The sequence below is a fragment of the Rosa chinensis genome, chromosome 5, assembly GCF_002994745.2.
Source record: "Rosa chinensis cultivar Old Blush chromosome 5, RchiOBHm-V2, whole genome shotgun sequence".
Lineage (NCBI taxonomy): Eukaryota > Viridiplantae > Streptophyta > Magnoliopsida > Rosales > Rosaceae > Rosa > Rosa chinensis.
This window is the reverse complement of record NC_037092.1, coordinates 35055019-35076600: the sequence shown is the minus strand read 5'-3', so window position 1 is coordinate 35076600 and position 21582 is coordinate 35055019. Positions and strand designations below refer to the sequence as shown.

General features: G+C 37.7%; 2 protein-coding genes across 4 annotated transcripts; both read left to right on the top strand.

Moving 5' to 3' along the window:
* Window positions 1-6734: 6734 nt before the first annotated feature.
* Window positions 6735-9352, top strand: LOC112168365 (lactoylglutathione lyase GLX1). Its single transcript, XM_024305487.2, has 9 exons — window positions 6735-6883; window positions 7012-7133; window positions 7242-7369; window positions 7511-7575; window positions 7665-7880; window positions 8012-8062; window positions 8194-8304; window positions 8575-8727; window positions 9120-9352. Exons 1-9 carry the CDS (start codon window positions 6749-6751, stop codon window positions 9174-9176), a joined length of 1038 nt encoding a protein of 345 aa, XP_024161255.1. The 5' UTR covers window positions 6735-6748; the 3' UTR covers window positions 9177-9352.
* A 688-nt stretch (window positions 9353-10040) lies between these two features.
* LOC112168367 (ABC transporter B family member 10) lies at window positions 10041-16364 on the top strand. Of its 3 annotated transcripts, none has more exons than XM_024305488.2 (6): window positions 10041-10203; window positions 10298-10438; window positions 10573-10708; window positions 11665-11759; window positions 12344-12740; window positions 15870-16364. In XM_024305488.2, the coding sequence occupies exons 4-6, from the start codon at window positions 11741-11743 to the stop codon at window positions 16177-16179; spliced, it is 726 nt and encodes a 241-aa protein (XP_024161256.1). In that variant the 5' UTR covers window positions 10041-10203; window positions 10298-10438; window positions 10573-10708; window positions 11665-11740; the 3' UTR covers window positions 16180-16364. The 3 variants fall into 3 exon arrangements, with proteins under 3 accessions (XP_024161256.1, XP_024161258.1, XP_024161259.1); XM_024305490.2 differs by having other exon boundaries at window positions 10284-10438; XM_024305491.2 differs by lacking the exons at window positions 10041-10203; window positions 10298-10438; window positions 10573-10708 and having other exon boundaries at window positions 10738-11759.
* The last annotated feature ends 5218 nt before the right edge of the window (window positions 16365-21582 follow it).

The window sequence follows — 21582 nt, the reverse complement described above, 5'->3', positions numbered from 1 at the left end:
GTATAATAAATTTCAATGCTTGAAGCCACCCTGCTTCCTAGCAACAATCCGCAAATATCCAAATATAAACACCGTGCTACACAAACATATCCACTTATATAAATTACAACCCAGCAAATCAAATCTTTCGACTTCCTCCAATATTATACAACTCCCATACACTCATAATTATACAAATGTCTAAATCCAACCTTTTAAGGTAATCAGAGCAACCTATAGAACACACTCGAAATATGATACATAAGGTAGGTTAATAAATAACGTACTGAGGATAGATGGCAAAGGTGGTGCTAGCCTCCACTCGTAAGCCGGTCAGCAACGCTGCGATCTGGGCAATTGAAACCAAAGGGCCCAGGAGAAAGTATTTAAAAACGTTAGCGTGAGTGGACAAAATAAATAAGCATAACGAAAGAAAAGTTTATACTTTCCCACAATTTTAAATTTATAAAATCTCGATGCATGCAAAGTTTTAAAAAAACGTATTTCTTTAAACTCAAAAACTCGTGAAAAACATACCAGCCCCGCTGGTTAAGAGAAATCGGACTAGCCCCGCTAGTCAAGTAACGATAAAATATGGGGAAAAACTTTCACCATACGAAAGAAGGGAGCTTCCCAGGCTCGGGTCGGAGTGTCCCACACTCTGGAGCATCCCATGCTCTGCTCTTACTCACCCACAAACACATAGTAAGCAGGGAGGAGTACTAATAGGCTAGCTAGCAATAAAATATAGCGACCCAGGTATGGTGGGTAAAAACTATTCAAAACCAATAAATCTATAAGGCTTCCCCATGTCCCACGAAGAAAGAAAACACGGGTACGATTCCCAACCGTACCCGGAAATTCTCGTAAAAAGTTGTATAAATCAACAGCGTGTCCCACACGCTAAAAGAATAATTAGGTTATCATTAAGGCATTCCCAATGCCAAAATCGAAAGTCGCTAAATAAATATGGAGATTTACTCCATCGAAATCTCATTTCGAAAATAAAATCTCAAATCGACGAATATAAATATAATATAAATAGTATAAATCCGGAAATCACATCGAAAACAATTCGTCAAAAATCAACATCAATTATAAATTCGAATCCGAGCATAACAACTTAATAACCGAAATTCACAACCGATATAAATCATAAATACTTCATAAAAATCATTATTGGAAGCAAATCCACAAGATAAATCGCAATCAAATTCCGAAATCAATTCATATGCTCGGAAAGTAATATGTTAATTAAATAGAACATACTTTAATAAATAAATGCATGCATCACTTATTTGAAAACAAAAGTCCACTCACAGTGTACGGCTAAGCCTGTCGTCGATCCAAACCCTCCTCGAGGGAATCCTCCTCACGTCCTATACAATATAACGTTCGTAAACCCTTAATTACTGGATGAAAAACTAAATTACGATAAGTAAAACCAATCCTAACATTGTCTTTATATGCCCAAAACCTCCCAATCTTCTTTACTAATGTCAATCCCTTAATGTATGGGCTTTAGGGCCGAATCAAGGAAATCCGATGGATGGATTTCTCGTAATTCAATTAACAATTTCCACCTTTGAACAAACATCAAAATCCATACTCACTCCATCTCCAATTCTATCCCAAAGCTGCAATTATGAAACTAAATGTATAATTGACTAATTATCTCAACAACAGAAGTTAAAGACCGGCCAAACACCGTCTCACGCGCCACCAAAAGTGGCGGCGCTTGGCACCCACGCACCGGTACCAACCTCCACCACCGGCTGCCAAATTCCATGTACAGCAACAACTCAACCCACTGATTAATTTTCTCAACTACAACACATCCAAATTTTACCTGGAAATGGTTGAATCTGGCCGGTGAAGATAACCCAGAAAACTCAAGAACCCTAGATTGTCGATTCGGCCTCTACACAGCAAATTGAAATGCAAGACCTTAGGGGAAATGATCTCCAGCAAAAACTCGACCTTCGACGCCAGTTTGGAGACCGGAGATGGCCGGAATCGCCGGAAATCGGCAAAAACCACAAGTTGCTACAGTAACCTTCCCAGCTCAAAATCGAGCTCCTCCGGCCAAATCTCCACAAAATACCACCACAGATGCAACAAGGGGGAGGAGACGAGCTTGGGGATAGCCGGATTTCGTCGTGGGTCGGCCGGAGGGGGAAGAAATCGAAGGGAGAAAATCGGGGCCGAAGGGGAGGAAGGGTCGGGGAAGGAGAAGAGAGAGTTACCGGGGGCTAGGTAGAATTTCCGAAAATATAAATCTACCAACCGTAACTTCCATATATATATTAATTACCATGAACAATAACTTTTACATTTTCAGCCATAACTTTCACATACTAAGTCCAATTTTTACGTACCACATATGCACGCGCTCGGTTTAAAGTCCTCTACAACTTTTATGAAGGAAATTTTCTCATAAACGGCCCCGAACAAAAGTCAACCTTTTAGGGCCACTAAAGTATCGATAAAAAGTAAAAATTGATAGTAATCGACATTTACCGTCTAAATAGTAAGTAAATCGTTAATTCTAGGTTTGGGACGTAACATTCGCAGAGAGACATCTACTGCCAAAATAGTATTACTGGAACCACTAAATGCACTTCCATTTTCAGGGCCTAGTTTCTCTGTGTCTTTGGCCTAAAATTGGTCTTCTTCTTCTTCTTTTCTGCAGCAACCATCTGTGTAGGAAGAAGCCCCAGATGGAGCATTGATTACACGTATTTTTATATGTGTAATTATATCTAAAATACTAGAATTAAACTAATCCTCGAGTCAATTATTATGTAATTAATCCATTTTTATTTATTGTGTAGGAAATAAGCGGAATTACGGAAACGAGATAAAATGACGTGAAATCAGAGCAAATAATTGAGAAATGAAGAAAAGAAGAATTTCTGTTAATTAATCATTGGTTTCATTAATTAATCATTGAATAATGATTAATTGAAATTCACCATCAGAGCCATCATCACGTGGTGCAGCCATTCAACAAAATTGTTTAATTAAAGTAGCCAATTACATGATGACAAGTGGCAGTCCATGACCTTACTATTATCCCATTCTTCATGAACGGTAGACCATTCTTTCTCTTCTTTGAATCATCTGCTGACAGCTCACCCATCACCTTATCTCTCCTCTACCTCTTCCAACAGTCGACAACCATAATTAAAAGGAGGAGACCACCTATATATATATATATATATATATATTGATTCAACCCCTCTCCGAAGAACCCTAGCTAGAACAGTTGCCGCACCACCAAAAACGTACAGAGGCAGCCCTTTGGGCTGCTCTCTTCTCCCATCTTCTTCCTCCAGTTTTCCCCCTCTTTTCTTTATAATTTCTTTTGAGATTTGAAGAACTACTCACACAAATCTTCAAGGATCTATCAAGGAGCACAATCTCTACAAGATTCAAGATTTGGGTATTTTGTGGGGTTGTAATTCAAGGCTAGTTATGCTAGCTTCATAGCTATTTGTGACTATCTTTGTTTTCCCCTACACTTCTCTATTCTTTGCTATTTGAATTTTGTAATTTTGATGTTCAAGAATATGGGTTGTGAGTAGTTTCTTTTGGGAGCTAGGGTTTCTAACTCTAGCTCAATTTTGATGTAATTGACATATTTTTCAAGTGATAAATAATGTATTTTCATATGGGTGCACTCTAATTACTATGTCAATTTATTCTTGATGCATAAATTTTAGGGAATTGACCACTCTCTTTGTTATGTTTTGAGATTTGTGTTGTGTGATACAATTGGTGGTTCTTTTGTTCACTAGATTCATGTAATTAGTGTGGTGTGTCAAGTAGTTGCTTAATCGAGAATTAATGATTGCCTAAGTTTCTATTTTCTTGTGCTCTTTGCCTTTAATCCTAGATGTTGTGTCCCTAACAAGGCATAATGATTAGGGTTAGAGGGTTCATTCTTGCCTTAACCGGAAGAATGGATACCAAATAAGAGAAATTGACTTAGTTGCCTTAACCGACATTAGGTAGAGAACTAAGTAATCATTAAATTTTAAGTTGTAACCTTTAGTTCATGTTTTGGTAGCCCTAGTAAGGTACTAACTCATGAGTTAGAGAGTTCATATTTGTCCTAACCGAAAATGTGAATACCCTTAAGGAAATTCGGCTTAGTGGCCTTGACGGGCATTAAGTACGGGATTTGGTTCTCATGAAGATATGTTTGTTTGCTTGAAATATGTTCGTTCATTGAAATTGCTAGTGAGCGATCCCTAGTGCCCAAAATCTCTCTATCTTATTTTTCTTCATTTTTAATTGTTGTTGTTCATTTAGTTTTTTTTGGCTTAGTATTTTAGAAAATTACAATTACAATTTCAAATGACAATTTCTATCTCATTGTAAATAGCCATCACTAGGCTCTTAGTTTTGATTAGGGTTTGGTGAAAACCAAAGCCGAGCATTGCTAGAGCTTGGTGCCTTAGATTAACATTTTTATTTATTTTCGTTTTCGTTTTCTTTGTTTGCTAAGTGTCTTTAGTTCCGACCAACCAAGGATTGTAGGTTAGCCACTAATCCCCGTGGTACGATAAACTTTGGACATAATATTTCCCTATTTTGACAATGATACGTAGGCTTGCGTAAATGTGTATCAAGTCAAGCATGCATGTTAGTGTTTAAGTCTAAAGGTGGACTTGGATTCTTGATAATCTAACCAATTTGTATTCGTGATCTGAGAGAGAAGGGAAGAAGATAAGAAAGAAACAAAAGAAGCAGAGATAGAAAGAGATGAGGATGCCCGATCTTTGCAATTTTATTTTTATAAAAAAATTAATTCTACAAGCCAAAACAAAATAAATAGAATAGAATATATTAAAATAACAAACAATTTTGACATATTGGTTGGAGTAAGATTAGCAAAAAATGAAGGTTGTCATGTCACATGTCAAATTTGAATTTGACACAAGCCAAAAGAAAAATCTATTTGAGATGCTCTAAGGTAGCACATTCAAACATTAATTGCTCTCGTTTACTATTTTAGTCAATGACTTAGTTATATAGTGTTATAGAATATAATATATGTTGTCACATCAATTATTTTTTGGGTTTGGGCATACTTCAACAATATTTCACTGCACCAAAAGTGATTGACGACGACAACAATTTGTACCCTTACAAATCTTGTTCCAGCTTTAACGGTCTATAAACTATTTTCTTGGGGTTACGGGTTACCATGCTTAATTACTTTCCATCTTTGCGTCTGAGAATGCTTGGACTTAACTCATCACTCAAGTTTAATCACTCTAAATCCATGTGATGTGATAAATCATACATTCAAGTCTACTGTTAGGCCACGTTTGGTTCGCTGAAAGGAAGTATCAAGAAAGGAAACTTGTTTCTTTCCTACGTTTGGGATGCAAAAGGAAATGAAATCATTTCTTGAATGAAGGGAAAATAAGGGGGAAAGTAGTTCATTCCAAATCTCAAATGAATCACTTTCCCCCTTTTTTCCTTGCATTTATTACTCACAACATATTATTTTATTACATTATTTACAAACTTTCTAATAACTTTCCTGATAACTTTCCTTACGTTACCAAACATCATAATGGAAAGTTGTTGGGAAATTTCATTTCTCATCCCATAGGAAAGATAAAGGAATTACTTTCATTTACTTTCCGTGAACCAAACGAGACCTTAAGGAAACCTGGAAATTAGCTTTGACTGGTTCAAACCGCAAGTTCATTTATTACTAGAGTTTCCAAGCAGCCTCATCTAGAACTTCACAAATTTCAACTGGCATTATATATTCATGTCATGATTCATGAATGACATAACACAAGAAATTTGCATCATTCTTTAGCTCCTGTTGTTCAAACATGTTTTTTCATTACCACTATTAATTATTAAGACAAGCAGCTGTTTTTTATTAACCACTTGGTCAATATCTAATTGAATCCGGTTGATCATTAGTAACGGTTCAAACAAAATATTGCTAATATTATATTCAATGTTATTAATGTCAATCCTGCCTGGTATTACATGCCGGAATTTTGTAGAGATTATTCAATCTCGAATTTACAAGCTAAAGTACTTTCTTATCTTTCAATATAGCAGTTAAGAATAAAAGTTGATTCTCAATGGCAAAAGCTTTAAACTTTTTAAACCGCCAAACCTATACCCCCACTATTTAAAGTGGGATTAATTAAGCTGTCGATCAATATCTAGACCATAATACAGCAGAAAAATATAATCCACATGGGTGATGCCGTGATGGAGAGGGGGCAGCAGCCTAACCCCAAAGAGGCAAAGAGCAGCCACAAGCAGTGAATTCGAACTCCAGTACGTACTTATGGCGATTTGCCTACTCAAAATTATTCAACTTTTGGGAACAGATCGAACAGTGCAACGTATATAGATTAGTCCGTGCAAATACCGATCAAAAGAGACCAGCTCGGTATACCTGGAATTATACTGTAAAATATTACTATATATTAAGTTCCAGAAATTAGGCTACATTTGACGAATTCATAGCCCAGAAAGTTCATTACAGCAATATCATCACTTAAACTCGGTAATTAGCAGGCTAAAGTCTAACCTTATCACCAATTAAATAAAAGAAATTAAAAAGAAGAAATTATAGTCTAACACTCTAATGTATAATATTGTACCAAGGACTATTATATTGGTCAATCAATGGAAATATAATATAGTGCCGATTATCTGATAAAAGTCACAATTGAAGAAGCTAGCAGAAAATTATAAATATGTGACAGAGGCATTGTTTATGTACAGACTTGTTATTACTATCATACAATTAATATTCATTCTAAGCGTTGCTCAACGAAATTTTCAATCTAAGCTTATGAAGATGGTGAAGTACCAGCACTTGGTCTACTGTGTTCTTTTGTTCATCTCTTTGGTAAGCTCTCTACACTGCTACACACGCGCGCATGCATGCATGTTTTATTATGCATGATTTAGTTCTAGTACAATGAATATGATTATTCATCCCTAATCACAAAAGCCAATTAAATTCGTGTTAATCAGATTGATTTAAGCACGGCAGCTCGCAGTAATCCCCCTGACGATGTTTTGGAATGGGTTCAAAAAGATGATCGCCGTTTCCTGCGTGCCAATATCAGAGTTGGTGATATTAATCGAACCATTAAGTATGGAATTTTGGCAAAACTTTTCTTTGATGTAAATCTAAAATTACATGTCGCCGAGAATTTGAGATCCTAGCTAATTTGTTTCTTATGATTTGATTGCATGGTCAGGTTTTACACCGAGTTTTTTGGGATGAAAGTGTTGAGAAGAAAAGATTTCCCAGAAGTAAATATCTCAAATGCAGTCATTGGGTTTGGATCTGAAGAGACTCAATTTGTTCTGGGCCTCAGCCAACACCGTATGTTATGCACTCAGTGTCTCTAAACTACAAACCAAAGAAACCATAAATTCTGCTTCTAAATCATTTCTCGACCTTCTTTATATATGTCCATAATTTCATGAGCTGTAATTGATTCGTCTTAAACACATTACTTCACAGACAGTGCAGTTGACAAATTGGAGCTCGGAACAGCCTTCAGTCATTTTGGAATTACAACCCAAGATGTACGTGTATCGTTCTGTTTAAACTTTTGTGTTGAAATATCTTGAGGCTTATGCGTTAAATAACGTTTTTCTTTTTGGTTTATACTCAGATTTATACAATGGTGGAAAAAATTCGAGCTGCTGGTGGGGTGATCACTCGTGAACCGGGGCCAGTCGCACCTGGTGGGACTACCATCTACGCCTTTGTGAATGATCCCGATGGCTACAGTTTCGAGCTCATCCTCAGGCCGCCATCACCAGAACCACTTAACCATATGTGTCTTAATGTGGTTGATATTGATCGTTCTATTGACTTCTACGAAAAGGTACGTAGTACAAATATTCTCTAGTTAGTCATTAATTGGTTCATCTTAAACGTAGCCTTCCTCATAACAACAGTAAATTACGAGTTAATCTCCAGCATCTCAGTAATCATGCTTCCGATATAATCATGCAGGCTTTGGGAATGAACTTACTAGTGCCAAAGTACGACAATACTCAAGAGCAGGTAATAAATAATTGTCTTGCATGGAACTTGCTATACCTGGCTGTAAAGTTGTGTACCTAATAGTAATGAATATGCATTACCCTAAAACTTGGTGTTAACTTTACTCCATCTTCATGACCTTCTGCATGCAGTATACTGTAGCTATGGTGGGCTATGGATCCAACTATACTCAGACGACCGTCATCGAGCTGAAATATAACTTTAATGTGACAGAGTATACCAAAGGAAATGGATATGCACAGGTCAGTTATACATAGTTCGATCCCAACTTCCATATATTCATCCAATATTAACTAAGAAGGAAGTTGCTAAGTCAATGTTGATTTGACTCATTCTTTCTCTTCGCTGTTCTTTTCTTTTCCGGGATTTCGTTGATTTACTAACTCGAGTTAATGCTTCTTCTTCTTTTTCTTCTTTTTCTTTTTTTTCTTTTTTTTCTTTTTTTTCTTTTTTTTCTTTTTTTCTTTTTTCACTGATATCTAGTTTTCTAATTTTTCTAATTGAAAATTTAGGTTGCTATTGGCACTGATGATGTATACAAGAGCGCAGCAGCTGTTGAACAAGCTATCCAGGAACTTGGTGGGAAAATAATTCGACCACCAGGTCCACTTCCAATTATCGGGACCAAAATCACTGCATTCCTTGATTCAGATGGCTTTGAAACAGTAAATCCCTTGTCTTTTTCTTTTTGTTTCGGGTTTCTTTCATTATAATTTATAAGTAAAAGGAACAAACATATACAGAGCATTGCGGTAGAGAGGTTGGAAACCATACACATAACATATATATCACTCAACTGAATTATTAATTGGTTTGTTTTATTAATTACATGCATGTTGCTTTGCTAGCATAAAAGAAATGTTATCTTTTCCCACAATCTGGTATATATGGTATGAACCTATCAATTTACTACCTAATCATGAGTCTTATCACTAATCTAACTTATAAATTTTGCTAGGGTGCACAAACAAACCTATATGTAGTTATGTACTTATAATTATTATTTTTTGGAGGGTGAAAGTACATTCTTTAATACTGTAAATGGTAATCTCTTCAGGTGTTGGTGGACAATGAAGACTATCTTAATTATCTTAAACAATTCAAGAAAGAGTGATGAAGGGAAATGCTTTGCATTCATTTGGGTATTGTTTATGTTTTTGAATTTGAATAAAGAAGTCCTGTCCTCGGCTTCTAGATTTACCCTCCCGTTTATGTAGTTGCTATTCAAATCTCTTAATTTAATACCATGTTGTATGCAACCAAGTATATCATCAATTCTTTTTTGTTTCAGCGAGTGATTAATTATGTCCCTTTCTGAATTTCACCAGTTCCCAAAGCAAGCGTTCTAAGTTTCAAAGTTTCTGATGTTACAATCAGAAACATAGTAATAGACAAGAACTTTGGCCCAAACGAGAAAAAAAAAAAGACAAGAACTTTATAATCGTTGCAAATTGGTAATAAAATGACTGGTAACAACATATGAGAAACCTACTTATATGTGCTAGTACAAACTATACAATCTTAATTGAAGCTTTGAACAAAAAATATAAATATCGATAAGCTTGCTGTAATTTGTTTGCTTGTTGTGCTTGAAATATAAAGAGAAGTAGGGAGAACTATGAAAAGAAGATAGGAAACTTGAGTCTATTGATTCCCAAACTTGTTTACAAGGTAAGAGCAGTAGCTGCAGCTAGCACTATGTCAATAAACCCATCAAACAACAGAGCTCAGACGACAGAATTGCTGCTTTCTGTTGTCTGAATAACTTTAACGACAGAATGAAAAAATTCTGTTGTCTGAATATAGTGATATACCATGGTAAATTGATTTTGAGAAAAATGTTTTGGTTCAGACAACAGTTTTCTGTTGTGTGTGTAATGGAGAGTTGCTTAGTTTTGAAAGTTTGCTTCTTTTTTTTTGGAAAGGACTGTTTGGTTTTTTGGTAACACATAAATGAAATTAGATCAAGTCATCAAACAACTTAATCAAATCGGGCACGATGGATTTCTCAAACACTGAAAACGCCCCTCTCTCAAACTTCTCTCTTCTTCACAGCACATCTCTCAAACCAAAACCACTGAACTGAAAAATCCAGCGCCAAATCCAACATCAATCTCTTCTATTCTTTCACTATACTGCTGGTAAGCCATTCGATTAAGTGTTTATAGATTTAGGGTTTTGTTGTATTGGGAATTTAGGGTTTTTTCGATTAACTGTTCAGCTCACTTTGCCTAGGCGAAGACAGAGGCTAGGTGGAAGACGGGGGTCTGCGAAAACCCAAACCTCCTCAAAACCTTCAACCCAGTCTCTGCGACGGTCGACGGCAGCGGCACGACGACCTCGTCTCGTTCTCGCGACATCACTCTGTCAGTCTCGGTCTGTCCCTCTCTCAGATTCGATCTGATTTACCTTTTTGTTAAAAGATTGCTTGATAATTCAGTTTGATTTACTTTTCTCTAAAAATAGCTTGATTTGATCTGCAAGCTTGAAATTTTATGTACTTGTTGCAGCTTTTGGTGGAGGAGCAGAAGAAAGAAAAGAAAAAAATAAGAAGGGGTCGGGAAAGAGAGGAGAAAGAAGAGGATATGGATGTTAAGAAAGATAGAGAAGAAAAGAAGAAGAAATAGGAAGAGGGAAGAAGTCAAGGTATTTGATATCCTCCTCCTCGCTCTTGATTTGAGATCCTTTTAAAAATTTGCTTCAGATTTTGATTAATTTTCGGTCTTTTCGAGTAGATGTCTCTTAGAGAATTAAGAGAAAGAGATTTTGATTACTTGTTTTGACAATTTCTTTGATCACTAAGTGATGTGTTTGCTCAATCACTGGGATAGTTTGCAAATATTTCATGCACCAGCTGCAGTTTGAGGGCATTGCTACTTGTAGTTATAGAACAGTAGTCTAGGATAAAAAATTGACCAATAACTGTTTTCCAGTTACCAACTTGGAAACAAAAGCTCGAACAAACAAGAAACAGCACCGAACCAAACATGTCATGTCAAGATGTTCATTGTGTTATGTGCAAGTTGATATACATTTAATGCAATTACTAGAGTATGGAGGAGATTATCTAATATGTAGTCATTTTCTATTTCCTTCCTGAAGTTGCTTAAGCTGTTTCTTTGATATATTTTTAGTAAAGAGCACTGCTCTTTATAGAAAGGAGTTTCTGGTTTTTCTTTTCCAGAAAGTCTATAGCTGTTTTATACATGATAAAGACTATTGTTCTCAATTAATATAATGTAGACATTAAGTTCTTCTGGGTACAAGTAGAAGTTTCTTAGCTTGTTTGATCCTGATGTGGAGTGTACCAGCTCATGTGAATCGTATCCGTTTTACTTGTTATTGATTGATTGATGATGCTGCTTAATTCAGAATAGCATAATATAATTTTAAGAAACCAACTGTGGAAAATCTGATTTGTCTTTGACGACGCATATCGGCCTTTTCTCTATTTGTCATGACGCAGAGCTTCTTCTATTTTTGCTCTATCTTTTTTCTTTGGATTTCGGTGACGCAGAGCAGTTTACTACCACATTTATGTATAGCAGTGCTTCCATCATCATATGATATATGAGCTGGTTGACTTTACTGTGTATATGTAGAACATGAGGCAACAAATTGGGCTGGTCAATCAGGAGCCTGCTCTTTTTGCAACAAGCATTAGGGAAAATATTCTCTATGGAAAAGATGTTTTCTGGTATGTACGGTTAAATATTTTTCATATACAATAGAAATGAAATAGTCGTTTCTTTAATGCTAATGCTGATTTCTGTACAGAAGTGTACGTACGTACATGCCAAGCTTTGTTCTTCCTTTGGAAGTAATCTGTAGCTTTTATAGGATGTCTTTCCGTTTATTTCATTTTAATTGATAGATCCTTCTTTCTCTTGAGAATGCATTAGAAACAGATAGCAGAAGCAATTCTTTCAGAAATAGATAGCAGAAGCATTTGACTTGTATCTGATGCTGATAATGTGTATTTCTTTATCTGTAGCATTACATAAGAGAATGGCGTTTGTCAATCATGACTGATAAATTAAACTAAATGACCCTCAGTGATTAAAAAGCTTTTAAGAAACAGTTTAACCATTAGGGACAATACAAAACTGCCAAATTTTAAGACTAAAGACCACACCATCCAGACCCAATGGTGTCTAGTATAATCTGGATAGCTCCCCTTAATGGGGATTGGGGATTTTAAAGTATTCTAGAAATAATGTTCTCCAGTTATGAACTTATAATAGTCTTCTCTTCTTTAATTTTCTTTTTATTTAATTGCAGCAATTTTGAGGAATGAGATCGGATGGTTTGATGATACAAACAACACCAGTTCTATGCTTTCGTCGCGTCTAGAAAGTGATGCAACTTTATTACGAACTATTGTTGTTGATCGCTCAACAATTCTTATACAGAATGTGGGTTTGATAGTTGCCTCATTTATCATTGCCTTCATCTTGAACTTGAGCACAGCATATCTGAAAGCTAACATGCTAGTTGGGGAAGCTGTAAGTAACATCCGCACTGTTGCTGCATTTTGTTCTGAGGAGAAGGTCATCGACCTATATGCTCATGAGCTTGTTGAGCCTTCTAGACGTTCATTTACTCGTGGTCAGATTGCTGGCATATTCTATGGTGTATCTCAGTTCTTCATATTCTCATCCTATGGCCTGGCCTTGTGGTATGTTGCTTTTACCTCCTTCTGCCCTCCAGTTTTCTATAAGATTGGAAAAATTCTGTTGTCATTGATGCTAAGCTGGGAATGATAACAAAAGCTCATATTGGGTAGTTATTTCAAAATACTTTGTTTTTCTAGGAAGGGAAAAATTTGGTAAGTGGACCTGAACTATGGACCACTACGAATTTCAGTACATAAATTTCCAAAACATAAACTTTGGTACATGAGGTTTAAAAACTGACCAGTTAGCATACACGACGTCAATGACGCCGTTAGTTTGGTGCCAGATGGCCGTATTTGAAGGGGTAAAATGGTCTGTACGACCTTTTCCCTCCAACCTACAACCTACACTCCTTGCATATATTTTTCCCGCCATAATTCTGATAAAGTCTGCAACTAACCATACTCTTGTTTAAAAATGGACTATTAGTAGTGGTGAAAATGAAAAAAAAAAATGGCAATGATAGGAATGAAATTACTTAGTTAATGGTTCAACTGTGCATGACATAGAAATTCCAAATAATGGAAAGCAATTGTTCATACTGCCCCCTACTACAGATTTTCCAAAAACTACCTGTTACACAAAAGCTTATGGTATAACAAAAGAAAACAAATGCCACATTAACAGGTGGTGTTTCTTGCCATAACTACCAAGCTTGGTTCCTAAAACACAGAATTCAGGGTTTCCACAAAGCCCTCTGCAGTTTCAGTTCTTGAGGTTGAACAGATGCAGCAGCAAGTCTGGGTGACTTTCTTGGCTTAATTCTCCTTGCAGGCAACTTGTACCTCTTCCTTGACCCTCCAGCACTTGCTGATGATGTCTCATTCACTTTATAAAGCATATTACAGGGAACAAACTGCACCATATCCATTGCATCCAAATCAGTCACTATTGGTAGGTACCCACTTCCATCTTCACTCCCAGGAATCCTATACCAATACATGATCGGACCTCCAATATAACCAAGATCATTCGCCCAGTAGTTGAATCCTGTAACAGATATTTTATCCGGATCAACTCCATCCACAAACACAGGATCTTCACTCCCCCTATACTGCCTATTGATACCTCCATTACTGTAAAACCTGCCGCCGTGATGAATCTTCACAGTAAACAAACTGGGATCTGGGAAATTCAAAAGAATTTTATATCAGATTATATCCTTCACACTAATCACACCAACTGTTCACACCAACAGTAATCCAATCAGATCAAACAAACCAATTATACTTTTTTTTTTTTTAAATAAAGAGGCATGCTTTAAATTCTTAATCCAGAACAGAAATTCCCAAAAAGGACAAAGCACTAGTTCACAACAAACTCAAAAAAAAAAAGCATAGCAAATTAGACATAGTTCCTAATCCAAAAATAAACCCAATTTGTAGGGCCAGTCTTTCTAGAAAACCAATCTTCATATCATCAACATTCAAAACAAAGCCTACCCTCACCGTACATCTTGTTGTTTTTCATTCATGACTATCATCTTTACTAGTTCCACTCAGGTTATCACTTTTCACTAAAATTGAGAGCACTCTCCAGCTCCCATATCATTATAAAGACATGTTCAAAACAAAATGCACCCTTACGTCGCAGTTCAACTCTAGTATATACATTTCCAAACAAAATGCACCCTCAAGTACCTAGAACTTGCATCAAGAAAATGTGAACAAAAGCAGAAAAAAGCAGGTCAGTATGAGCCTGGGGATTTATCCACAGCCTCACTAAAAAGCTTGCATTCTCTAACAACTAAACAAACTAACATAATTGAAATCAACATCACTTCAGTTCCCGGGACCTAGAGCCACAATGTCATTTGTGGAACCAAAGTAATCATATCCTGCCAACATGACCAAACCAGATCCTTCCAAATAAACTCAAATCTAAACCCTACTGTAATCATTCTTAAACAAACCCCTAACATCAATCAGCCAAAATATCAACCAAATTAACACAGAAACAACATTTGAACCAATTAACCACGATATCAAAACAACTTATGCAGCAAATCTAAATAAAGAGACATGCTTTAAATTCTTAATCCAGAACAGAAATTCCCATAAAGGACAAAGCACTAGTTCACAACAAACTCAAAAAAAAGCATAGCAAATTAGATATGGTTCCTAATCCAAAAAAAAAAACCCAATGTACTATAACATCAAAACCGTTGCGGCGGCGAAAAACCGGCAACCGGCCACCATTTCCTAGTACCTCCTGGGGCCGTACCCGATCGGCGCAGTCTGGAGATCAGAGGGATCCACCTTCTTGACTCCGGGAATATCCGCCATGCCAAGACCAGTGAGCATGTCGAGGGTCACCTTGTCGACTGCGATCTCGTCGGTCTTCATGGCGGACTCGTCGGGGACAAAGTCCATGCGGCGCTCGCGCTCCTCCTCCTGGAGCTTGAGGGAGATGACGCGGACGGGGCCCTTCTGGATGCACTTCATGAGATGGGTCGAGAATCCGGTGATCTTGTTACGGAGGTGCTTCGACGGGATTTTTGCAGATCCTCCAGGACCTTCTTGTTGGTGTGGAAGTCGAGGGTCATTCCACTCCACTTTTTCCTTTACCCTCCAGATCCTATTCTTTCTGATAAGATTCTGATTCCCTTTACCCTTAACTATCCTTATTCACTCATAGTATTAGCTGTTGCTGTGCTTTCCCTTTCTCTGAGCTGTGGCTGTCAAAGGGATAAAAGAGAGAGAGAAACGAGTTGACTGTGGTCTGTGGTGGACTACATGTCCTTATATACGACAGCTGACCAAGTCGAAGGGATAAGGGTTTTCAAACTAAAAAACCAATTTTGCCCTTCATTATGTGCGAAATGGCACGACGTCTGACGGAGTCATTGACGTCGTGTACGTATATTGGGTCGGGTTTCATATTTGATATACCAAAGTTTATGTTTCAGAAATTTATGTACTAAAATTCGTAGTGGGCCTTACTTCAAGTACTATTCATGATTTTTTCCCTTCTAGGAAAGAAGAAAATGATATGAACATAAAGCTTAATCTTTAATTTGTCATCTGTATAAAAAAAAATCTTTTTGGCCTTACTCTATCTGTCATGAATGAAGAGCTTGATATTAATTCAAAGCATAATCTTTGGTTTTTTTTTTTTTCTGTCACAATCAGGTATGGTTCTGTTTTGATGGAAAAGGAGCTTGCTACCTTTAAATCTGTCATGAAATCATTCTTTGTTTTGATTGTAACGGCATTAGCAATGGGTGAGACTTTAGCACTTGCTCCAGATCTTTTAAAAGGGAACCAAATGGTGGCATCAGTCTTTGATGTAACAGATCGTAGAACAGAAGTCCTAGGGGACATAGGAGAAGAGGTTACGAAAGTGGAAGGGGCAATTGAGTTAAGGGGCGTTCAATTTAGCTACCCATCGAGACCAGACGTAGTGCTTTTCAGGGACTTCAATTTGAAAGTTCGAACTTGAATGCATAGCTAGATTATGGAGGGTTTTTTTGCCTAACTAATATGATCGACTTTTGCCTTTATCGATCATATTTTGACCTCCTAACAGATTACTCAACTTGTAGGATGGATTGATGGTAATGTTGAATATTGATGTAGTTTGCTGGCTGATTTAAATGAAATGGCCTTTGACTTGTTATAGTTGGATGTTGTTATTGTGCTTACTAGTCAACACAGGTTTTTCAATATATGATGTGGTTATAATACAGCTCATACAATATAAATATCGAATGAAGTTGTTGTTGCACCAAACATCAGACAACTTAAATACCAAATCAAGCTGACGTTAAACAAAACATCAAACAACAGATATTTGTGGTTATAAGACAACTGAGACAACATAAATAACCAAGAAACTGATATTAAACCTTACATCAAACAACAGAATTTAACCAAATATCTGTTGTCTGAAACAATAGAAGACCACATAAGAAATAGGCCATCTAAATTCCTTATGACAACCAGACAACAGATATATGTGGTTATAAGACAACTGAGACAACATATATAACCAAAAAACTGATATTAAACCTTGCATCAAACAACAGAATTTAACCAAATATCTGTTGTCTGAAACAATGGAAGACCACAGACGAAACAAGCCATCTATATTCCTTATGACAACCAGACAACAGAAAACATAATAAATATATGTCGTCCACAATAGATTCACACAACAGAAAATTAACCAAGATAGATCAAAACTCTATATTCACACCACAGATTTCTGTCGTGTTAACTAAATACATACGATAGAGTTTTATAAATAGATGTTGTCCAGAATCTTTTATAACAACATATTTCTGTCGTTTGATTACATCTTCAACCTCAGAAAGTCATAATTCGGCATATCTCAATACAATCAGACAACAGATTATTGGCCGGCCTATGTTGTTTGAGTGAAATATAGATCACGGGTAGGGCTGTCAATGGGTCGTGTCGGGTTGGGTTCGTGTCGGGTCAATGTATTTGTCGTGTCGCAAGATACAAACCCAAACCCAACCCATTTAATAATCGTGTCAAAAATTTAAACCCAAACCCAACCTATTTATTAAACGGGTTACCCGTTTCCAACCCGCTTAACCCATTTAATAAATAAGTTGTGTCGTTTTTGATAAAATGACTCATTTAAGGGTCAACAATACGACCCATTTAACTAAAAAAATGCATAAATTGATTAAATTCACTAAAAACTCCATAAGACGAAGAATGTAAATAATTATATATTATTCATAAATAATTAAATCCAATAATTATAAAGCAAAATATTTCAAATTGTCTAATCCTATGATCAAATACTCCCAACGTCTAAAATTTCAGGATGAAGTATAGCATAATCGGGTTATACGGGTTCACTTCGTGTTGGCGGGTTGACCCGTGGCCGACCCATTTATTAAATGGGTCATGGCGGGTTGACCCATGGCTGACCCGCTTTTTAATCGTGCGGGTTCAACCCGCTTTATTTCGTGCGGGTTTCGAGTCGTGTTATCGGGTCGTGTCGGAATTGACAGCCCTAATCACGGGTAATATCTGTCGTCTGAAGGCCTAAGAGATATCAGGCTACTAGACAACAGAAATTTTCTGAATCAGACAACAGCCGAGGACTGTTGTCTGATGGGTTTATTGACATAGTGTAGTTTTTAGCCAAAACCCGGCCACCGCAAAGGTGGTGATGATTTTAGGAGTTCGTGAAACAAGTAGCTTTTGTATGTTTAGCAGTTTGCCATGCAGACGAGGACGAAAAAATCAGCCTCTTAGTCTTTGAAGAGTTTGAAGACACAATAATGATCACGTAATTCAATAAATAACTTTATTCGATGAATTAAGCGCATCTTTAGCAGAGTACTCTTTATCTGTTTGACTCAAAATCGTCTCGGCCCAAATGAAAGACGGAGGGACTTGAAGTCCAACTGTCCTTTTGGATTGTGCGGGTGTGCCAACTCGCGGCCTATTGGCTGAGCAAGGTTTTGATATGATTTGTGTGTGATCTGACTTCTTTCAAGTGACTCATGTCTCAGCTGCTGGGTTTTCTTACCTTTGTTGCAAGGACTTTTGGTGTCTTCATCGAATTGCTTCTCTTTTTGATTTTTTGATATAAGTTGCAGAAAGTAAAGTGCGGAAAGTAACAGAGTAAGAATCTAATTGCGTATTAATTAAATTGCATGAAATTTAAAGAGACTGAAGAGTAAATTGCAGGAAAGATAAAGTGCAGAAGGTGAAGAAAGCGATAAAAATTAACTAGGCTTGAGAGAAAAGATAGTTGAAAAGTTGTAGATGTATTTGAAATTGAGTTGTACGTGTTGTCTTGGTCGGGGACCACTTACAATGAGTTAGATGCCTCCTATTTATATGACTACAAACATAAGATCTAGGAAAGTAGGAAGGAAATAATAATTAAATAAAATGAATATTTCGGTCTTAATGACCGAATATAAGATATGCTCCATATTGCTTCATTCCTTAATCACACTATTAATTATCACTTCCTTCTTGCGGTGTCATTATGCTTGATTTGCTTTTAATTATGCAATATTATCTCCAATGCCTTCGAACCCAATAAAATCTCAGAATTAATTATTTCAAAAAATAATTATCGCCGTTATTTCCTTCCCTTCTCATTTCTTCTCTAAAATTTAATATCTAATAAAATCTCATAAATACGAAATTTATTGAGATACCATCAATAAAAGCACCATATTTTCCTCATCTATCGACCAATTGATTTACGGGCTGGTTTACCAAAAATAGGTACAAACACTATCTTGGTGTTTCTGTGTGAGAATACGGAACGGGAACTAAGCATGGATCATGATGGGGAGAGGGAGAGAGAGAGAGAGACAAGCATGTATAGTGGTTCACCTTGCCCTTGAGGCAAGGCTACGTCCACTTAGAGATTCCACTAGTAGTGAGGCCAAGTAGCCTTCAGTAGTAATACAAGTTGGGGATCATGGATCCCATCCCTCTCTAAGAACGGGAGGACTTCCCTTTATAGCTAAAGGAAGTCCCATTCTATTCTACATTTCCGATGTTGGACAATAATACATATATTGCTTCTCTTGAAGCCTCTTGGAGAGCGTGGGAGGGTGGCCTCCCTACGAGGTACTGGCCGACCTCCACCATGGCAGGGTAGCTCGGGTGTAGGTCTACCAGATGCATGCTATAGGCGGGGCTAGCCATGCCACGGGGCCCACCTAGGAGGTCGTTGCTTATGCTTGGCGGTATGTAATATAGGTGGTATGTACAAGTCCAGCAAGTCCCCGAGTAAGAGGCACTTCTTGGTTGGGGAGTTTAAATATGATGTCGCCAAGTATGAGTGACGACCTTGTTGAATGCTATACCCATACTAGTCCCCCAACTCCATAAGCAAGAAGGGACTCTACGGGTAGGTTGGTGCCACGGGGCCCTCATCAAGCGAGTACCTGCAAATAAGATAAGAGTGTACAAAAAGCATACTGATTGCGCTAGGGCAATCTAAGTGACATTTGAGTCAAATGCATCAAGGTGCATGAATGTTTATATGAGATGCATGTTACACATTGTGTGTATGCACGTATTATGTGATGTTGACGTACGACGCATAAGTCAAAAATGTATGTGGTTTTGATAGCATACAAAGTGCATATGATGCAAAGATGTGTGATGAACACGATGACACATAATGATATGTAATGTTGTATGCACGTGACACATGTGTTGGGATCAGGAGTGTTATTATTCGCCAAGTCCCCCAAGTCACGTAGTTAGTAAAATCGAAGTTTTAGACTTGAGTTCGCTAGTGTTGAGCGGGTGATAGATTTTGTGAGTTTTGTCCTATGGTCTTATTAATGGGATGTAAAATAAATTTAATTGTTTGTGATCAACAATAGGTGAAAATTTTCAATATTTCCATTAATAGACCATAGCACAACAGGTATGAGCGTGAAGCTCAATGATAGTCCCGATCAGGTACTACCTCCACTTGTGATAAGTGGTATGAATAAGTCCCCCAAGTGTGGAGAATGCTCGAGAGGTGAGATGACTCAGAAGCAAGGGTTTGGCCCTTGGGCTACCCGTTGGGGGTACCTCGCTCCGGGCATGGATTTTGATGCAAGGGACTGGACCTTGCCTTTTGTAAGGGAGCTACCCTTTAGTTATCCCGTTGGGATACCTCGCTCAAGTAGAAGGTTTATGAGGGCCTATGGACCTTGTGTATAACGAATCTGGTACCCGTTGGGGTATTGTATAGGCGTCGGCCTCCAGTACCCGTTGGAGGGCCCGGTCTCTGGTACTAGGCTGGGTAGTGAGAGGGCTTGGTGCCTCTAGTACCCGATGGGGTAGAGTGAGGGCTTGTACAGCGTGGCCCGGTGGGGTCACGTGAGGGCTTGAGCCTCCTTAACCTAATGGGATTGAATGAGGGTTTGTAGGCCTCTGATACCCGGTGGCGTGGCCCCGGGTAGAATGAGAGATTCAGCCTTCTAACCCCGTTGGGGTATCCGGTGGCTTTGACCTCCAGTACCCAATGGCGTGGCCCTCGGTAGCATGAGGGCTTGATGCCTCTAGTACCCGATAGGGTAGAGTGAGGGCTTGATGCCTCTCGTACCTGATAGGATAGCATGAGGGCTTGATGCCTCTCGTACCCGATAGGGTAGCATGAGGATTTGAAGGCCTCCTTTACCCGGTTGCGTGGCCCCGGGTAGAATGAGGGTTGTGCCTCGTGACCCCGTTGGGTTACCTCACATGATTGGAGCGGTTTTATGCAATGATTTGAGGGCACCTCGCTCCGGACGAGGATTTTAAGTGCCGCATGTTACACATTGTGTAGTGTCATTTGTGTACATGTAGGAATTTAATTGATTTGCGATCAAGTTAAAGTATGACATTAATACTTAGGCATAGTAGATATGATAATAGATATGATATCGAAATTACCAAATATCATAGGCATGCTTAGATTATAGAAATCGTTATTTGAAGCTTGGAAACCATTGCATTAGCTCAAATTTGAAAATGTGTAAATGAGAACTTACTTTGTGCTAATTGGAGGAGGTGAAAATTGTAATTGTTGCAAAAACAAAATCATGTTAGAGTTGTCCAAACATGACGGTCCATGTCGGCTAGTGAACGCCGTTAACTCTTTTGGCCTTGTTTGTATAGGCAAGTGGCCCGGTGGGCAAACATACCTCGGCAAAAATAAATAAGGGATTGGCAACGTATTTATATGAGTTAATTGACTAATTTAGACATGATATGCTTGTATAACTTTTGTTAACATGTTTGAATAAATATTGCATACACTAATCAAATAGGAGCATAAGTAGTGTTATCCGCATGCTAATGTGCATTGGTGACCACAGCTTGGTGATATGCTAAGTTTACAGGAGCAATT

Bases quoted from the DNA above. Each gene is read 5' to 3' on its own strand.
- LOC112168365 (XM_024305487.2), top strand. From the start codon at position 6,749: ATGTACAGACTTGTTATTACTATCATACAATTAATATTCATTCTAAGC. The intron at 7,370-7,510 runs GTATGTTATGCA...ATTACTTCACAG, and splicing joins TCTGGGCCTCAGCCAACACC to ACAGTGCAGTTGACAAATTG. The intron at 7,576-7,664 runs GTACGTGTATCG...GTTTATACTCAG, and splicing joins TTGGAATTACAACCCAAGAT to ATTTATACAATGGTGGAAAA.
- LOC112168367 (XM_024305488.2), top strand. The intron at 12,741-15,869 runs GTATGTTGCTTT...TGTCACAATCAG, and splicing joins TCCTATGGCCTGGCCTTGTG to GTATGGTTCTGTTTTGATGG.